This window comes from Staurois parvus, unplaced genomic scaffold, assembly GCF_062004578.1.
Source record: "Staurois parvus isolate SC_StPar_1 unplaced genomic scaffold, SC_StPar_1.0 ptg000047l, whole genome shotgun sequence".
In the NCBI taxonomy this organism is placed as follows: domain Eukaryota; kingdom Metazoa; phylum Chordata; class Amphibia; order Anura; family Ranidae; genus Staurois; species Staurois parvus.
The window spans coordinates 5512620-5529722 of record NW_028317843.1 but is presented as its reverse complement, the minus strand read 5'-3'; the positions used below and the strand labels follow the sequence as shown (position 1 = coordinate 5529722).

Here is a 17103-nt window from a genome sequence, read left to right as displayed (position 1 = left end):
GCAGGACAGTGCTCCATCGCACGCAAGTACTCCACATCGTGTCTAGCCAGTAAAGGCCTTAAAGATGAAAGGATAATGACATGTCCCCCTTCCTCACCTGACCTAAACATTGAGAACTTGTGGGCCCCTTCTTAAACAGGAGATTTACAGTGAAGGAAAACAGTACACCGCTCTGAACAGGGTCTGGGAGGCTGTGGTTGCTGCTGCACAAAAAGTTGATTGTCAACAGACGAAGAAACTGAGAGACTCCAGGAATGGAAGGCTTATGACTGTTATTGAAAAATGCATGGCTATATTGGTCACAGATTTTTTTCCTGAAATGTCAATTTGTAAATTTAGTTGTTTATTACGCTCACTTTAACAGATGAAAACAAGTGAGATGGAAAAATGTTTCATTTAGTTGCATAATAATTCTTCACACTAATAAATGCCCAATAATTGTGCACACAGATATTCTCCTAGGAAAGCCAAAACCTCACTTTTACTTTCGTAAATATTCAGGTTTGCGGTTTATTAACAGGTTCGATTGACCGAGTGCATTGTAGTGGTTCAATAATGAATTAATCCTCAAAAATACACTTTGCCTAATAATTGTGCACACAGTGAATAATATGCCATGCATTGTGGTGCTATTCATTTTGGATGGCACCCCAATGTACAAACAGGATCTAGCAGCTACACAGCCCCACAAAACAAACTGAGATGCCCATTTTATTTCCCGACACATCAACTTCTAGGGCAACATGTTCACTTGATGCCTAACATATCCCACCGACTTTCAGATGCCATTGCAACAAATTAATCAATGTTATTCACCTAAAGTGTTACTAAACCCAGGACCCTGCATTCACTATATCTGGTCTCTCACAGTACACAGAACATGGAAGTGCAATTTATTTTGTAAATATAAACTGCTAAATACCTTTTCTCATCAGCAGTTAGAGCAGTCTTGTGACTTCTATCAGTGATCAGCAGAGCACATGTTAAAGCTTGTAGGAGGAGTTTTAATTCTGCCGTAGGAGGATGCAAAACCCCTGACCTATGTCTGGACAGTGCTGATTGGCCCTGTGCTGATCACATGCACCCTCCAAAGGAGAAAAAAAAACCCTCTATCAATACACAAACTGAGCATTTGCAGAGTGACTCCACACCATATTCCTTATCAGGAGATAAGAGAGAGGACCTGGAAGAAGGGGGGGATCAGAGAAGACAGGATCAAACCGCCTTTTTACACAATGCAGAGTATTAACTCCTTGGGTTCCACAGTGAGTATAACCAGCATGATGTACTGTATATAAAGATGGATTTTACTGTTGCGGGTTTAGTAACATTTTAACCTGTCAGTGGTTCTAACGTTATGACTGATAGGAGTAAGATTCTTAAAGAACACAAAAAAAAAATCAAACTTAGTCACAGATAAAAGGAAGTAGACCAATTTTATTCAAAATACTGTGTACATCAATCTTACAGTAGGACATGTAAGAGAAAGCACACTGCTGCAGCTAGCAAAGGAATATTTAGATGTTCTGATACATTCATCAATAGAATCCGCTGTCTTGGGCTGCCCAATTAGGAGCCTAAAAAAAAACAAAAAAACAAATTAAACACTTTTGTTCTCCACAATATTTGTATCCTAAAATAAAGTCCTATAAATCACTGTACTCACAGACACATCTTCACTTTTGGAGCAGTCCACATTCCAGTGTACATGAATTATATGAGGAAGTCTATACCATCTCATCCTAGATTGTAAGCTCCAAGGAGCAGGGCCCTCGAACCCCTCGTGTATCGCATTGTATTGTTACTGTACTGTCTCCCACTATAATGTACAGCTAAATACTGTATAATAATAATAATAGTACACAGTCACTGCAATGGTGCATAAGTGATAAGGAACCCTGAAAGCATTATTCATTTACTGGCCATATTTATGTGGACCAATATGCATGTTGAATGCCACATCTTCTCAAGCACTTCTTATTTGGTCATCGGATTTTCTCAAGCGACCACATATGTCAATTTCCTTACATCCAGGCCTCTAAACTCTCAGGGTGGCATAGATTCAAAGAGGGGTAAGCTCCAATAAAATAAAAGATTTCATTAACAGAGATTCTAAGCTGGTACTCTGGATCCCAACTCTCTCCGCTATAAATTCTGTTTTGAATTAACTGGATAAACGGTTCCCAGATACAGCGAGTCTAGCCCTACTTGACAAGCCACCAGAAGCAGAGGATGACATACTTTTGAAGAGATGCTGTTCACACAGCTCTGCCCTAACAGGCTATAAACTTCTGGGAAAAAAAAAAAATGTAAAAATTGACTCTGCCCTATTTAACCATTTCAATACCGTGCAATTTTACACCTTCCTGCCCAGGCCATTTTTCACGTTTCAGCGCTCTCACACTTTGAATGACAATTGTGCGGTCATACAACATTGTACCCAAACTAAAATTTTATCATTTTCTTCACACAACTAGAGCTTTCTTTTGGTGGTATTTAATCACCGCTGGGGTTTTTATTTTTTGCTAAAATAACAAAAAAAGACCAAACATTTTGAAAAAAAACACATTTTTCTTTGTTTCTGTTATAAAAGTTTACAAATAAATAATTGTTCTTCATAAATTTAGGCCGAGATGTATTCTGCTACATGTCTTTGGTGAAAATAACCCAAATTAGGATGTATTATTTAGTTTGTAGGAAAGTTATAGAGTTCACAAACTATGGTATATATCTGAAAATTGATCAATCCTGAAGTACTGACAGCCAATCTAATTTCTTGAGGTCCAAGAATGTCAGAACAGTACAGATATCCCCCAAATGACCCCTTTTTGCAGAGTAGACAGTCCAACGTACTTCATAAGAGGCATGGCGAGTTTTTTGAAGTTGTATTTTTTTTGTCATAATTTTTCGGAAAATGAAAAAATTAAAAAAATTATTTTCACTATTTTTTTTTTTACATACTGTCACCAGTGCAGTACAGCGTCATCATATAACTGGCATGGCGGTGAACAGGGACACTGACTGGTGACAGTATGAAAAAATATATATATATATATTTTTTTTTAATTTATTTTTTTTAATTTTTTATTACATTTTTTTTTAAGATTTTTTTTCATATTTCACTATGACCAAAGTAGTACAATGTTACCATAGTAACATTATACTACTTTGGGGAAGTGATCAGTATTTTTTTTTTTTACACAATTTGCTTATAGCAAAGAATTACTTTGCTATAAGCAAGCATTTACCTGAATGAAATCAATTCATTCAGCTTTTTTTTTTTTTTTTTTTTTTGTGCTTAGCTGTGATTTGGTCACAGCTAATCACATGACATGTGCATGTGATTAGCTGTGACCATTCACAGCTAGGCACTAGTATACAATGGATGGCATGAATGAAGCCATCCATTGTATACAACTGTCATGTGACCTGCTGCGATTGGTCACAGCAGGTCACATGGTACCAGCAACGGGAGCCGGTACTCGGATCTGTCATCGGCCGTGTCCGAGGTGCACGGCCGGTGACAGATCGCGCAGCTGCGCTGCTCTGCATTAGCGCAAACTGCGCATGTGCGGGAGCACGCCAAATGGCGTGCATCCGGAATGCAGCAACACATTTGAAGCCGCCAAACGGCCATTGGCCGGGCGGCTAATGGTTAATTAGCATGCATAGCACCAAGGCAAAGAAAGTGTGATGTTCTGAGCAGAAGAGTACAGCAGGGAATAGAAGGCACTAAGGAGAGATTGGTGCATCTCCCCATTCTTCCCAGGGGCATTTCAGCATGAAAGTCAGGAGCAACTCTAAGGCCTCTTGCACACGGTAGTGATGTTTGAGCATTTCTGGACGTAATTTCAGGCATGTGTTTTGAGCATATATGCTTGCATGCGCATTCTAGTGCAGAATATATTCCTAGGAAAAATCCATGAACATTTAATGTTCATATGCACGTATTTGTGCGCGTATGCACGCACAGGCTCAAATTACTGACCAGGAATGTTCAAGAAGTCTGGAAAGGCTGCCTTGTATCTCTGTAATGACTGGTTTACTTTAACAATGATACATTGTAAACTTGAAAGAGCAGGGCCCTCGCACCCCTCGTGGATTGTTTTGTTACTGTATTGTAACATGTACTGTCCCCCACTATAATGTACAGCGCTGAGCAAACCTTTTGGCGCTATATAAATACTGTATAATAATAACTAGAAAAGCTACAATTTCTGGGGAAATTGTGTGAAGTGTTCTTGTGTTCAGCTCACACTCTAGCTTTTGTCAGCTCACACTCTAGTTTTGAACATTCCGCCATTCATTCTTATGGGACCAATTTCACCACAAAAACGGCGATATTTTGTGAACCATTCGGCGAAACGTTCCACAAAGCAATAGCACACCAATCGGGAACAATCCGCACATTTCGGTATATTACTGTCTATGTAGTGTAAAAACTGTGGGAGGAGTTAGGGTGGTAAATTTGGCTATAATAAGAATATATGTGAGATAACAGTAAGTGATCTTGCCATGCAGGAACACTTAATTATTATTATTATTATTATTATTATACAGTATTTATAAAGCGCCAATAGTTCGCTCAGCGCTGTACATTACAAAGGGAGACAGAACATGTGACAGAACAATACCAATACAATGCAAAACATGAGGGGATCGAGGGCCCTGCTCTTTCGAGCTTACAATCTAGGAGGGAGGGGGTGGTGGCACAGGAGGAGATAGCTGTGGGGGATGGAGTGGTTGGAAGAGTGGAGGAGGTCGGCAAGTTAGCAGGGGGTGGGGTAGGCTTCCCTGAAGAGATGGGTTTTCAGGGTGCGCCTAAAGGAGAGGAGAGTAGGTGATAATCTGATGGGTTGGGGCAGGGAGTTCCAGAGGATGGGTGACACCCTGGAGAAGTCCTGGAGGCGGGCATGGGAGGAGGAGACCAGGGAACTAGAGAGAAGGAGGTCTTGTGAGGAGCGGAGTGTGCGTGTTGGGCGGTACTTGGATATTAGGTCAGAGATGTAGTACGGGGCAGTATGGTGGACAGCTTTGTACGTCAGCGTTAGGATTTTGAATTTGATCCGTTGCGCAATCGGAAGCCAGTGGAGGGATTGGCAGAGGGGGGTGGCGGAGACAGAGCGGTTGGGAAGGTGAATGAGTCTGGCAGCCGTGTTCAGGATGGACTGAAGAGGGGATAGCCAGCGGCGAGGCAGGCCAGCGAGGAGGGAGTTGCAGTAGTCGAGTCGTGATATGATGAGGGAGTGGATGAGCTGTTTAGTGGTTTCTGGGGTTAGGAACGTGCGGATTTTGGCGATGTTGCGGAGGTGGAGTCTGCACGAGTTTGTTAAAGATTGGACTTGGGGCTGGAAGGATAGGTTGGAGTCCAGAATGACACCCAGTACTCTGGCCTGCGGGGCGGGTTTGATGGTAGCGTTGTTGGATGTGATGGAGAAATCAATGGGGGGTGGTGTCCGGGCTGGGGGGAAGACAAGAAACTCGGTTTTGGAGAGGTTCAATTTAAGGAAGTGGAGCGACATCCAGTCTGATATGTCGCTCAGTAGGTGTGTGATTCGGGCTGAGACCAAGGGGGTGAGGTGGGGGGTTGAGAGATAGATTTGTGTGTCGTCGGCATAGAGGTGGTAGTTGAAGCCGTGAGAGTGTATGAGTTGGCCAAGGGAGGAGGTATAGATGGAGAAGAGAAGGGGCCCGAGGACAGAGCCTTGAGGGACCCCAACAGAGAGGGGGAGTGAGGGGGAGGTGGTAGCATTATAGGTAACGCTGAAGGAGCGTTGTGACAGGTAGGATGAGATCCAGGAGAGAGCAGAATCTCTGAGGCCGAGGGAGTGTAGTTTTTTGAGGAGGAGGGGGTGGTCGACTGTGTCGAAGGCCGCAGAGAGGTCAAGGAGTAGGAGCACTGAATAGTGGCCATTAGCTTTGGCGGTTAGCAGGTCGTTGGAGAGTTTGAGTAAGGCAGTTTCGGTGGAGTGTAGGGGACGGAAGCCGGACTGTAGGGGATCGAGGAGGTTGTTGTCGTTGAGGTGAGAGCATAGGCGGGTGTAGACTAGGCGCTCGAGGAGTTTAGATGTAAATGGGAGCAGGGAGATGGGTCTGAGGTTGTTCGGGTCATTGGGGTCCAGGGAGGGCTTTTTAAGTATGGGGGTGATGTGTGCATGTTTCAGAGGGGAGGGGAAAGTGCCTGAGGAGAGGGAGAGATTGAAGATGTGGGTGAGGGAGCGTAGGATGGAGGAGGAAGAAGGTCGTAGGAGTTGTGAGGGGATAGGGTCGAGGGGGCAGGTGGTGAGGCGGGCATCAGAGAGGATCTTGGAGACTTCCTCGATGGTAGTAAGGTCAAAGGTGCGGAGTGTTGGGGGAGCTTCAGTATGAGGAATGTAGGGTGGGGTGGAAGAGGAGGTCAGAGCAGTGGTGGGGCCGTGGGAGAGGGGTGATGAGGGGGTAGCTGAGTGAGGGTGAAGGGGGTTGGAGAGAGTTTGAGCAGCGACGAAATTCCTGCGGGTTAAGTCGAGGGGGAGTGGGGATAAGGGGGTAGCTGTGTGAGAGGGGACAGGTTGAGAGGGCGTGTGAGTTGCGGCAATGTCCTTGCGAATTGTGTCAATTTTGTTTTTGAAGTGATTGGCAATCTCAAGGGCAGTGAGTGAGGTGCTGGGTGGAGGTGGGGGTGGAGAGAGTAGAGAGTTGAAGGCAGAGAAGAGTCGGCGAGGATTGGAGGAGAGGGCCTTGATGAGGGTCAAGAAGTAGGCCTGTTTGGCAGCATGGAGGGAGGAGGTGTAGGTGCGGAAGGCAGATTTGTAGCGGGTGAAGGCTTGTTTGGATTTGGTTTTGCGCCATAGTCGCTCCAGGGCACGACTTTGTCGTTTGAGGGTTTTGGTGTGATCAGTCTGCCAGGGCTGGAGCGGTCGGGGTCTGATGTTGCGTGTGGTTAAAGGCGCTAGTGAGTCAAGGGCTGTTGAGAGCGCGTTGTTGTAGGCGGTCAAAGCCAAGTCGGGGCAGGACAGGGGGAGGATGCGGTCGTGGAGTTGATCAGCTGCAGAGTGGAGGGAGGCAGGATTAAGGTTGCGGAGGTTACGGCTGGTAGTAGTGTGACATTTGGAGGGGTAGGCGTTGGAGGACGAGGAAATAGAGAAGGTTATCAGGTTGTGGTCAGAGAGAGGGAAGGGGGTGTTAGTGAGGTTGTGGGGAGCGCATCGGTTGGAGAAGACAAGATCAAGGATATTTCCGTCGGAGTGGGTGGTGGATTGTATGCACTGTGCAAGTGCAAAAGAGGAGGTTAGGTGGAGGAGACGGGCTGTGTCCGGGTTGTCGAGGTTGACAGGGATGTTGAAATCCCCAAGAATTATGGTGGGTAGCTCAGAGGAGAGGAAGAAGGGTAGCCAGGAGGAGAAGTCATCTAGGAAGCGGGGTATGGATCCAGGAGGCCGGTATATCACAGCAATCTTCAGGGGGGTTGGGGAGAATAGTCGGAGGCAGTGGGCCTCGAAGGAGGAGAAGGATAGGGAGGGGGGGTTTGGGAGGACTCGGAAGGCGCTCTGCGGTGACAGGAGCAGACCAACCCCACCACCTTTACGACCGTTAGGCCTGGGTGAGTGGGTCCAGGTGAGACCTCCGTAGGAGAGTGCAGCAGGGGAGGTAGAATCAGTGGGCTGGATCCAGGTTTCCGTAATCGCTAAGAGGTTGAGGGAGCGGGAAACAAAGAGGTCGTGGATGGCGGTAAGCTTGTTGCACACCGAACGGGTGTTCAGGAGTGCACATGAAAACGGGGGGGAGATTTTAGGGAGCAGGGGGACAGATACTAAGTTGCGGGGGTTGCAGTAGGACGTGGAGGTGGGAGGGTGTTGAGCGGGTGAGGGAGGTGGAGGGCCAGGATTCGGGGAGATGTCCCCCGCGGCTAGGAGGAGGAGAAGGGTGAGAAAGGTGGCATGGGAGCAGGATGTGCAGGAGCGTGAGAAACTCCTAGTGGAGGTGTTGGGGTCAGTGGGAGAGAGGAGTAATAGGAGGAGGTGGTGGGTGCCATAGAGGGGTGAGGGAAGCAGTGAGGACACGATATACAAATGTTTGGGAGGGGCAGAGGGATATAGTGAATGGAATTTGGGAACGGAGGAGAGGAAAATGAGAAGGAGGAGTGGAGGAGACATTTTGGGGAGGTGAAGAGAGCAGTAGTAGGGAGATGATAGCAGTGAGGGGGAGATGTACAGGTTGTGGGGTGGAGCAGAGGGGTAGAGAAATGAGATTTGGGAACAGAGGGTAGTAATATGGTGAGAAGAGGGGCGTATTATATAAAGGCACACAGAGTGGGTCTCAGGCATGTAAGAGGTTTCCCAGGGTGTTTGCTTGCAGTCTTCCAGCATGCAGTAGAGCTTCTTACTGTTGTTGTGTCTTCCTGCTGCTTGGGTTCTCCTGCTTTAGTTCAACTGCTGCGTTTAACTGCTTCTTCTATGCACTCGTTCAAAGCCGCACTCAATCTGAAGCAGCACCCCATCAGAGACTGTGCCCCCCATCAGAGATCTCCCCCATGAGCTGATCTAAATTTATAGGGAGATGCTCAAATGAGCATTCAACTCCACCCCAATTAGAAGCTGATAAAGATCACATGAGGAGTGGGGGATGACTTAATAATAATAATAACATGAGGAAAAGAACAATAAGGCCGCTTAACCACTTTCCCCAGAAATAATGCAACAGGGCAGCAGGGGTGCGCAAAATCACACATATATGCCCTTCCCACGCCGCCGCTGGCTAGCACCTGGAGATCGCCATATATCACCAATGGGGGAGAGACCTGTACGTAAACAATACAGATCTCTCCCCTGTCAGCGCCTGCACCTAGCAGAGCAATACAAAGCAATGTGCTTACACAAGAAAGTACAGCATACTAAAAAAAAAAAAACAAAAAACACAGCACACAGTTAACCCTTTGATCGCCCCAGATGTTAACCCCCTCCTGCCGTGTTATTAGTGCAGTGTCAGTGCTTTTTATTAGTGCTGATCATTGTATTGGTGTCACTGGGGATGTCAGTGACAATTAGTTCTCCCCTCCTCCAGTGTCAGAATGAACACCACAGTCCCGCTATAATCGCCGCCATTACGTATATAATATATATATATATATATATATATAAAAAAAAAAATATATATATATATATATATATATATATATATATATATATATATAAAATTCCAGTATCTATACCGCCATGTGTGGGTGCTATAACTTTCAAGTAAATCAATTAATTTACATGTATTGGGACATGAAGCAGAATACATTTTGGCCTAAATTTATGCCGAAATTTGATTTTATTTTTTACAGGACATGTTTAATAGCAAAAAGTAAAAAATATTGTTTTTTTTTCCTCAAAATGTTTTTTTTTTAAATTGCGCAAACAAAAACCGCAGAGGTGATCCAATACCACCGAAGGAAAGCTCCATTTGTTAATAAAAAGGACAAATTTTATTTGGGTGCAGCGTTGCATGACAGTGCAATTGTCAGTTAAAGTAGTGCAGCGCCGTATCGCAAAAAATGGCCTGGCCAGGAAGAAGGGGGGGGTAAATCCTCTGGAGGGCAAGTGGTTAAGAAAACAACGATTTAATAAAAAGTCTACCTTCCCTTTGTGAAGGCAAGGTTATATATATATAGTTAATTGACATATATAATCCACTCTCTTTACCTCACTCCTGGTGTTCTGGTTCATCTTCTTCTCTATGTTCATTGCCAACATCTGACTGCGGAAAGCAAGACTCTTTGTCTTCTCTATGACTTGTTGATAAGGTGATACGGCATTATTTCCCATTACAACGTGACCCTGCGATAGGAAGAGAACCGTTATGTACCATCTTCGCAGTATTTATGATGGGTTATAGAAAGAACAGGCTGTTCAAACCAATCATAAATCAGAGGACAATCACAAGGACAACCGTGTAAGTGAGAGCGCTCTGGACACAACAGACACAGAAAACTGTAAATCTGTACAAAACTGACCAATAAATACTACAACACAAAGAGAATAATTAAATGACTACATCAGTCACTGCTAGGACTCTGTGCTGCGGGTAATTTCTAGATGCACCAAAAATTGCCATGACTAACAAGGAACTATAAATACAAGTGGCAATTAATGATGATGATCATGAAGGTCTCAGTGACCTGGTGATTACCAAAGGTTTGTTTTTTCTTCTAACACAGTGGTTTTCTATAATCTTTGTCCTCTCCTGAACTCCTGCCAATACGTATAATCAGGCTTTGATACACCAATGCATTAATAATGCACATTAATACTTCGAACCATCATGGTTGCCCATATAGATACAGCATTGTGAGCACTAGGGACAAGTAATATCAAAAAATTAACAAATAAACAAACAGAAATGCAACAACCACATCTAAGAAGGGGTAAGCTCCTGTTTGAGTTTAGACATGCCTGAAATGCCTACACCCCCTTCCCCAACACCATCTAAAATCAGCTGGCAATGTTAAAAGGCCAAGTTCATCTTTAGGGAAAAAAATAAATACAGAAATGCACATATTTTTGCAGAAAAATAATATGCATTTATTATTTTTTCCTACAGGAGCCTGCAAAGCATTGCACGTGCCAACAGTGGATCGAGGGTACAATGTCAGGCTCCTGAAGACACAATGTCCCAGCTTTCTGCCCACACCTCTGTACAAGCTTTTAGTTAGAAAGCTGGAGAAAGGGTCAATGGAATCGGCACACTCATAGTCCATTGAAAACTGCAAGCAGGTGATTACCGCATTACAGCCTAAATACAGCTGTAACATGTAACGTTTCTCTAAAGGAGAACTTTAAAACTAGTAACTACTGTCTATTCCTAGCAGCGCTTCTGTTTTTCGAACCATGTACGCTGCACATATGCGGCCATTTCACTTAGGGGTGCAAGTAGATTGTTTCTCCATTAAGGTCTATAGAGAAAGGCTTTGCAGCCTGCTGGCTCATAAGAGGACAGGAGTGACAACTAAAACAAGGTGCAGCTCAAGGTCCACATCATCTGATGATCTATAGTAGAGGATAAAGCTAGCATGGGAAGGGAAAGTGGAGTCCCTTAAAAAAAAAAAAAATAGTTCAAGGTTTTCTTATATCTTCAGCAAAGTAGACTAGGTTAAGGAGGACATTTATGATATCTATCACTTATTGAGTTCCCAAGAGAGAGAAGAACAGTTCAGATGTGTTCCTGCTCCCCAATGACCACCAGCAACAATACATTTTTTGTAAGGATGATCAACAGTGCCAGTCAATCACTGGACTGCTAACGAAAACCTTGTTACTTGTTGGAAGTTGGAAATCCAGTCCATTTTTTTTTTTTTTTTTTTTAGGCCAGAAGTGCAAGATTACAAAAGATTTAGGAAGTTTTAATTGAGCCTCTTGTTACATGACACCGGTGGGCTCAGAGAATTTCTATAGTTGTAATATTCCTTGTAATGAACCTAACAGGATTGTTGGCTACAGAAGATTCAAGTTAAAGGCCAAATTCATCTTCCTGAAACAATAAATACATATTATTGCAGGACAAAAAAGGGCATTTTTTTTTCACAGGATCCTGCAGAACAGACTCAGGATCAGTAGATCAAAAGGTGCAAGGTCAGGCTCCTGCAGACACTGCCTGCACCTTTCTTGACCACAGCTCTCTACGGGCTCTTTGAAAGCTAGAGAAAATATAAATGAACTACGAAGGAGCTCATCAGCATCCTCACAGTCCATTGAGAAATACAAGCCATCTGCCACGGTGGTAGATGGGAGTTGTAGTTTCTTCATTCACAGATTCCTGTGAATGAATGTTGTTGCTGTTCATGTAGGGCTTCGCATTGCTGCACCAATTTTAAAATGTTACAGCAGCTGTGAGGAAAAGGAACTTCTGTCCATTGTCACAGAGAAGAGGGGGGGGGGGGGTTAGAAAGAGGCAGTTTGCGTGAACATGTACACCCTAAATATGGGTGTAATATGTTTAAATAGGTGAACCTATCCTTTAAATTGTTTCTCTAGAGGCAGTTTAAAAAAACATTTTACAGGCCTTACCAAGTTTGACAAACCAAGCAAATAAAGAGAAATCTTACCAATTTAGAGTCAATCTTTGCATCCAGTCTGGCATTGCGAATTAAATTGACTATCCACCTTTCAGCTTCTTCAGGGCTCATATTCAATTTATCAGCCAACATGCTGAGGAAAAAAAAAAACATTGCTAAATGATAAACCAATAAGAAAAGCTCATTAAGTCATAAAAAACACCCAACAATGACACCACCACATTTGTAGTCTACCATTGACTTCCTGGCCTTCAGAAGCCTGGTATGTGTGCCTACGATGAATGGTTTGCAATGTTCTTCAAGATTGAATGCGAAAGTGTATATTTATTTTTTTAAATAATGTAGTTATTACATTTTGGCAAATGGTGGACTTTGCCTTTCACGCCTTACAAGTTCTTCACTGGCAACACAATGGTATAAGAATAATACCAACCAGCTAAAATATATGTTTTAAAAAAAAAAGATAATGCACAGGCTCCTGTGATCTCATAACACCTACTGATTAATACATTAGATGATCAATTTAGACACAAGTCTGCAGACACTGCCACTAGCTCCCTCCAATGGCTTTTCTTCAAATCACTGGTAAACCTCTCTATTCAGGTCATGCCATTCGCAAGGCCTCCACTTTTTATAACCCCACCCTAGGTACCTCTTGCTCCCCTAGCCTATCGCAAGGCAGGATATTTTCCCCATATTGTGATGGCTCAATATAAGACTTTACATTTCAAAATCTTTCATGTCTGAAACAGTTTCATGACTTTTGAAGGAGATTGCTTTAATCATTGCCTATAGTTATAAACTAGTCAGGATCTAGCAGACCTCTGACTGTTCGCTGAGGCTGATATTCTATTAAAAGGTAGTAGTTCAGCTTCTGTTCTTAGCTTTTGCCCAGACCTGCAAGACCAGAAAGAGATAATTGGTCTGGGGACCTGTTTCTAATTAACTCAATTAGTAACGTGGTAGCACTCAGCTGGATATTCACTTTGATGTGCTTTGTCACAACACTTGTTCCCAAAACATCACAAGGCATCCAGTGAATACATTTTGCTCTTAAACCAGCACACATCCCACGCAAGAGACCACATTTCCATACTTTTACCACAAGTCATCCTGATAGGCCTACAACACACACTAGCTGGCCAGCCAATGTGGATTTCCTGACAGCTAATCCCTTTTGCTGAACTCCCACCCTTGCACAATGTTTGATTAAGGACTGAATCTTAATATGCAAATGAGCAACCATCAAGTCATCCACTTTGCCTTTCCTAATGCTTTATAGTTTCCTGCTTAAATTGACCTCCTTGCTGCCTAAAACAAACAGTGAGTAAGTTGCAGACTGTTCCGCTGTCACGCTAGACGTGAGTACATAAACTTTAAAGTGGCCAACACAACTATGACTCACTCAAAAGGTTTACAGCCTCTATCAGGTTTCCTAGCTGGATTGTTTGTCTGCATGAAAGTGATACCATGACAGAAAGAACTGAAAAGGCTGCGTAATGTTAAGTCTGTGACACAGGCTAAACGACCAGGAAGCTATTTGAAGATTTTCATATATTAAAAGGTGGGGAAAAAAAATGAAATAAATAAAACACTTTACCTTGAAGAGACCAGGTCATCAATTACAAAAAAAAAAAAAAAAAAAAATTGACTTGCAAGATCTCCCTGAACTTGTTAGGGAATGGACTCTTCAGAAAGTGTCAATTCCCTAGATACATTCCCTTACACTCTGCATGTCATAATGAAGCAGCCAGGAGAGGAGCATTACTTAACCACTTAAATTCTGGAACGTTTTACCCCCTTTATTATTTTTTTTTTTGTTGCAATTCAGCACTGCACTATTTTAACTGGCAATTGCTCAGTCATGCAGCTGTACCCAAATTAAATCAAATTTCTTCATAAACTTAGGTCAAAATGCATTCTGCTACATGTCTTTGTTAAAAAAAAACAAAAACGTGCCATCATACACAGTCAGGCCATTAGATACCACCGAATATGTTCTGACCCAAGAGACAGAGATAAACATCTCGGGACACTAGCAGACGCTTTCCATAGGAAAGGTTACAAGGACAAAACTATCAACACCGGCATAAACACAGCCTTGAGAACACGAAGGAAAAACCTACTTCAGTAAAAAACAAACAACCGTGTACCTCTAGTAACCACATACAACCCAGCACTAGAAGGAATAAGAAAAATAATCAAAGATTTACAACCCATCATAACAGAGGATGGAACTCTGAAAGAAATATTCCAACAACCCCCAATACTGGCCTTCAGACAACCCCCCAACCTCAGAAATAAACTAATCAGTAGGAAACTTCCTTCTGATAATGATGTCACAAATAATGGAAGCAAACCCTGCAATAAGAAACGCTGCAAACTGTGCAACCAAATCAATCCATCAAAAAGTGTCAGACACTCAAAAGGGATCTTCAATATCTCCGGATCATACAGCTGCACCTCCAGTAATGTTGTGTACCTTATCCAGTGCAGAAAGTGTAGCAAAGAATATTATGTTGGCGAAACAGGACAGAAGTTGCAAACAAGGATGAATTTGCACAGACATACCATCAAGGAACATAAAGAACATGACCTCTGCACACCTGTAGGACACCATTTCACACAACCAGACCACACAATGGGAGGCCTCAATATTTTAGTTCTTAAAGGAAATTTCAAATCCATTCAGGAAAGAAAAACTTTTGAACTAAGAATGATAATTCTATTTGACACAAGAGATAATGACCTTACTTTGGACATGGGATTCCTCACTCATTATCCAACAGTTTTATGACGAATAGCTCAAGCTTGACTCCCTCTGTGTGAGTGTAGTATCCCCCCCCCTCCCTTTTGCTGTATCTTATCTCTAGCCTTTTTTTTTTTTTGCATCCCTTCTAACATTCTGCTGAAACTTTGGGATTTGTATAGTACTGCTTGGACTTTGAAGAAGGGGACACACCCCGAAAGCTTGTCCTCAAAATTGTATGTTAGTGCAAATAAAAAAAGTATCACGGACTGTACTCAATTGTTTCTGGTTGTTAAAAAAAATCCCAATAAGTGTATATTAACTGGAAAGTTATAGTGTCCAAAACTTATATATATATATATATATATATATATATATACACATACATACATACACACACATACATACATACACACATACGCAGCTATGACACGATGCTAGTAAGGACAGTGTTCATTAACTTATAGTGGGACTGTGATAGTGTGGCGGGCAATTTGGCTCTAACAGACACTGGCTGGGAGAAATGCTGACTGAATGACACGGACGTTACTAATACAGTGACACAGATGTGTAAATCCTATCGCCCGATGCCTGGGACATGTAGTTCTGGGCGCCGGGCAGGTTTTTTTTCCTTTCACTTAGACCTGCTGCGGGCAAGTAGCAAGGGTGTCAGTAAACATGGCAGAATGTGCAGATGTGCACGGTGAGTAACAGTTGTCCAGCGAGCACACTCCTTCCCTCCCCACAGACGGGGAGAGGAGAGAGGTACCATTTTGCTCTCTTTCCACCGCTCTCCTTTTTCTGCCCCACCCACACTCCAACCTGAGCCAGTGATTACTTGAGGAAGGGAATGCGTGGGCAGGAAATTTGAAGATCCATCTGGCTGTACCAATAATGCTGCTGTCTGAGCCAGCAAAGAGCAGCATGGAGTGAATGATCTCTGCAGCTTTCCCATCTATTTCCCTCCCCTCTGTTATTTTAGGAGCTTCACACACCTAATCATTGTATGTCCAGTTAGCAACTGAACTGTGATGTAAGAGCGCACTCAGCCATGGTCTGATGTAAGGGTGCTTTTCGCTATTACCCGATGTAAGGGCGCACTCCAATGTATAGAGGTAATGCTGGGGACTTTGATGCAATGGAGGTTTCTGATGTGAACATGGGTCTCATCCTTACCGATGCACTCCATATGTTTTGGTTTTTGTTTTTTTTTTTACTTACTCCTGACCCCTGTACTCTATACATTTTACTGTACATAGACCTGACTAAGATGCTCATTGTCCCAAGAGTTGCTAGTATTAATGAAATTCTTGTTTAAGGTAGACTCTGTAAGGCAGTCCATACATTAGTTATAGTTTTCATTCAACCAGCAGGTTGAACAAAAAAAATGATCCAACCCGTATGGACACCGGAGTTTGATTTCTCTGCTCAGCATGCGCTTGTACTGAGTACCCAAGTGCTTCCGTGTGCGAGGGTAATTTACTCACTTAGCAGATGAGCCTCTGCTGATCGTTGAAAGACCGACACTCCCCTTTCCTGATGAGAACCCAATCGGTGCCCATCACACTGCAAGGTCTCTCCCCTCCCTGCTAGTCCCCAGGTTCGGTGCTGGATACAGGCAGGGAGGTAAGTAGGATAAACAGTGCAATGTTAAAAATAATAAAAAGTTTAGGTCACTATAAAGCCCCTTTCATTTTTAAAAGCCCCAGACATTCCTAAAAGCACTTCTGTCTAATAAAAAACATCAACCCTTTGTATTTTCCATCCTGGCAAAGCCATTTCAAGGTTAAAAAGGGACATACGTCCAGTGAAAATCCCTAGTGATAAAATTGTCTTATTCAGAAGTATTATAACAAATTAGGCCTTATTTAAATATGGTTTTGGTTAAAATTAATCTTTTTTCTCAAGACAAGTAGATAGTCAAGAGGAAAAGTAGATTGTCATGAGGACAAGTAGATTGGGACCCAGATTTAGTCCTTGGACAAGTTTTTTTTTTTTTTTTTTATTATTTAATTTCCACACCCCTGCTGTTGTCAGTGATAATACTGTACACTGTACTAATGACACTGATTGGGAAGGGGTAAACATCAAGGGGAAATTAGAGGGTTAATTGTATGCCAAGTTTAATGTGTGTAACGTCTTGCTTTTACTTACAGAACTGGCTGTTTTTCCCCCCTGCTTTTCAGGAAGAAGAAACAGCCAGATTACTGTGTACAAAGTCCTGTATGTTTGTACTGTGAGTGGCCACAGCCGATCAGAAGGTATAAAGGCAAAATCATTGGCGGTAACTTGCTAACAGACTCGTGCAGATTGGAAGGAT

The 17103-nt window shown here is 43.0% G+C and overlaps 1 protein-coding gene across 1 annotated transcript in view; it reads right to left on the bottom strand.

Moving 5' to 3' along the window:
* Positions 1–1417: 1417 nt before the first annotated feature.
* Positions 1418–17103, bottom strand: part of EIF3E (eukaryotic translation initiation factor 3 subunit E) — an 88909-nt gene continuing 73223 nt past the window's right edge. Inside the window, exons 11-13 of the mRNA XM_089664455.1 lie at positions 12065–12167; positions 9666–9800; positions 1418–1577 (exon numbers count right to left, since the gene is read on the bottom strand). Coding sequence (XP_089520581.1) covers positions 1539–1577; positions 9666–9800; positions 12065–12167 — 277 coding nt within the window. The 3' untranslated portion in view covers positions 1418–1538. The remainder of the gene's footprint in view (positions 1578–9665; positions 9801–12064; positions 12168–17103) is intronic.